At 38.6% G+C, this 2,705-nt stretch overlaps 1 protein-coding gene across 1 annotated transcript; it reads left to right on the top strand.

Moving 5' to 3' along the window:
- Nucleotides 1–361: 361 nt before the first annotated feature.
- Nucleotides 362–1,612, top strand: LOC112418218 (uncharacterized). Its single transcript, XM_024774512.1, has 2 exons — nucleotides 362–865; nucleotides 1,601–1,612. Exons 1-2 carry the CDS (start codon nucleotides 362–364, stop codon nucleotides 1,610–1,612), a joined length of 516 nt encoding a protein of 171 aa, XP_024630280.1.
- The last annotated feature ends 1,093 nt before the right edge of the window (nucleotides 1,613–2,705 follow it).

Genomic DNA, 2,705 nt, shown 5'->3' with positions numbered 1-2,705 from the left:
TCGTCCTCCTCTCTGTTCGCGCCGCCACCGACGCACACAGCACCACCGTGCACGGCACCCACGTGTTTCTTCCTCTGTTTTTCGTGAATCAAATCTGATTCGCGATTCCGATCCCTATCCCAGCTCAAACTTTCCGGCCACCACATCACCACCACCGCCGCGCCATAACTCTGCTCTCTGATTTGTGACTTTTCTCCCAGCAGTCATGTCTGATTCCGAGCATAGCGATACCAACAACGCTTCCCAGAAAACCGGCTCTGCCACTGTTGTTTTCGACCCGCCCAAAACTTAAAAAAAAAATGATTTTCATCCTGCTCTTACGGTCTCCAATATTAGGAACCACATTCCTGTTATTCTTGAGATGGAAAAGGATCAATACGGAACCTGGGCCGAGCTTTTCCGTATTCATGCTCGCTCACATCGAGTCTTGCATCACATTGTTCCATCTACTGAAAAAGCACCGCCAGCCCCCACCGACGTTGAGTATGAACAATGGACCACTCTTGATGCCACTATTCTTCAGTGGATTTATTCCACAATTTCAACCGACCTGCTGAGCACTATTCTGGAACCCAACTCCACTGCCGTTGAAGCATGGAACCGTTTGGCAGATATTTTTCAGGACAATCAAAACGCTCGTGCTGTTATTCTTGAGCAAGAGTTCTCAAACACTCACATGGAGGATTTTCCCAATGTCTCCTCTTACTGTCAGCGTCTTAAGATGCTCTCTGACCAATTGAGAAATGTCGGCTCTCCTGTCAACAATCACCGTTTGGTTCTTCAAATGATATCTGGTCTTCCAGAAGCTTACCGCAGTGTTGCCACCTTGATTTGTCAGAGTAATCCTCTTCCTGCATTCCATCAGGCTTGCTCCATGCTCACTTTGTGTTATACCCTGATTTTGGACCTAAAAATACACATTCAAATTTCTTTTCTAACACTGATATTTGTCAATTTACTGTTGTTTTACTCTGAATCTTTACTTTGTTTCATCTACATATTTTACTGTCTCCGTCTCGGACTATTTTCAATCATGATTTTGTCTTTGATTTTCTTGCACTTAAAACCATCCAAAGTGTCTTTCTTGCATTACAGGTCATTTGAAAACTCTCTGAATCATTGCATTACTTTTCTTACATTTTATTTCAAAAAATCATACAAGAAGGGTATTTTGGTCATTTCCTACAGTGGAACCCATTTTAGTCCCTGTAATTGCCTTTGAGTCTTTTTAACTTGTTTTACAAATCATTGTTGAATCTCTGTTTAAAACTATTTCAAAAATTGCATCTGAGTCAGGTTGAGTCATTTTAGTCCCTAGGGGCATTTTGGTCTTTTCCTGTCAAAATTTCGGCAGAGAGGTATTTTGAAATACCTCATTTTTGTAATTGGTTCATTTTAGTCCTTTTGTTGATTTTATTTTTTGGTTTCACTTTACGTTTTTTCTAAATTACCAATTTTAGTCCAATTTTATTTTAATTGCATTTTAGTCCCTGAAACAGTTTCTAAAAATTGCGTTTTAGTCCAATACTTTTTAAATTTGCATTTTTAGGTCCTTTTTGTAAATTACAGTCCAGTCCTTCAATTTTTTTTCTTTTTGCAGGGAGGTCCCTAAGTCCAAAAATAGGTGTTCCTCTCCCATTGGTCCAGAATCACACATGGCAGCCTATAAAAGGTGCATTCACTGCACAAATCCACACAGATCCACAGAATCAGTGCCACATCACCAAAACAGAATCACAGTTTTCTCTCTCCATTCAGTTAGATCAAAAACTCAGAAAATCACCAAGAACGTGAAGAACAAAACTCAAACCCTAAATTTCCAGAATCACAATTCAATACCAAATTCAGTGAATCTTTCGCAATTCTTAGAGATTCATCACTGAATCTTCATCATCGAATCGGTTTCCTTCGCAATTCAAGGTGCGAATTCGCCATTGGCAAACTCAAGCACCGATCACGAAGGAATCAGTGAGAAGAAGAGAGAGAAAGAACATAGAAGAATGATTAAACCGGTGTTAGCATGCTTTTATAGACCCCTAGACCGGACCGATTCAAGACCGGTCCAATCCCTTGCAATCATGAGCGTTGGATCTAGGGTTTCCCCCCTGGATCAATCCAACGCTCCCTGTGTATCCAGGCCTTGGGTTTTGGGCTTGGGCCTCCTTCTGCGCAGATCCTTTTGTTTCTTACTAATTTCTTGCTATTTGCACCTTGCTGTCTTGCTATTTGAACCCCTGTTTGTTCTAATTTTCTTGTAAAAATTCCTAAAAAATTCCTATATGTTTCTTGATGTATTTTTAATATTTTTGTGATGTTTTTACATGTCAAAAATTGATAAAAAATATATGTGATATTTTCTTATTGATTTGTTCATTTTTTGACTAAACTTGTGAATTTTCTTGCCATAATTTGTGCATGAGGTCTTGGCACGATATTAATGATCGATATGCAATTTCATGATGAATATGTCTCTGATCATATGTGTGTTTTACTGTTTGTGGATGTGAATTTTCATTTTTTCTTGTTTTGCAAGTAATGTGTGTTTTTGTCAAGAAATAAAGTGCAAAGTATCTCTAGAAATATGTCATAATTCTTGGCTTGAATGTGTTCTTGTTATTCTCACATTATGGTATAAAATAAAACCCTTTAAAATTGCTATGATGAGAGAATTATAGGTCATGTACATGTTTAGGTATTATGACAAG

This window comes from Medicago truncatula, chromosome 6 (assembly GCF_003473485.1).
Source record: "Medicago truncatula cultivar Jemalong A17 chromosome 6, MtrunA17r5.0-ANR, whole genome shotgun sequence".
In the NCBI taxonomy this organism is placed as follows: Eukaryota; Viridiplantae; Streptophyta; class Magnoliopsida; order Fabales; family Fabaceae; genus Medicago; species Medicago truncatula.
The sequence above is the reverse complement of the archived record's forward strand: the minus strand, read 5'-3'. Positions and strand labels throughout refer to the sequence as shown.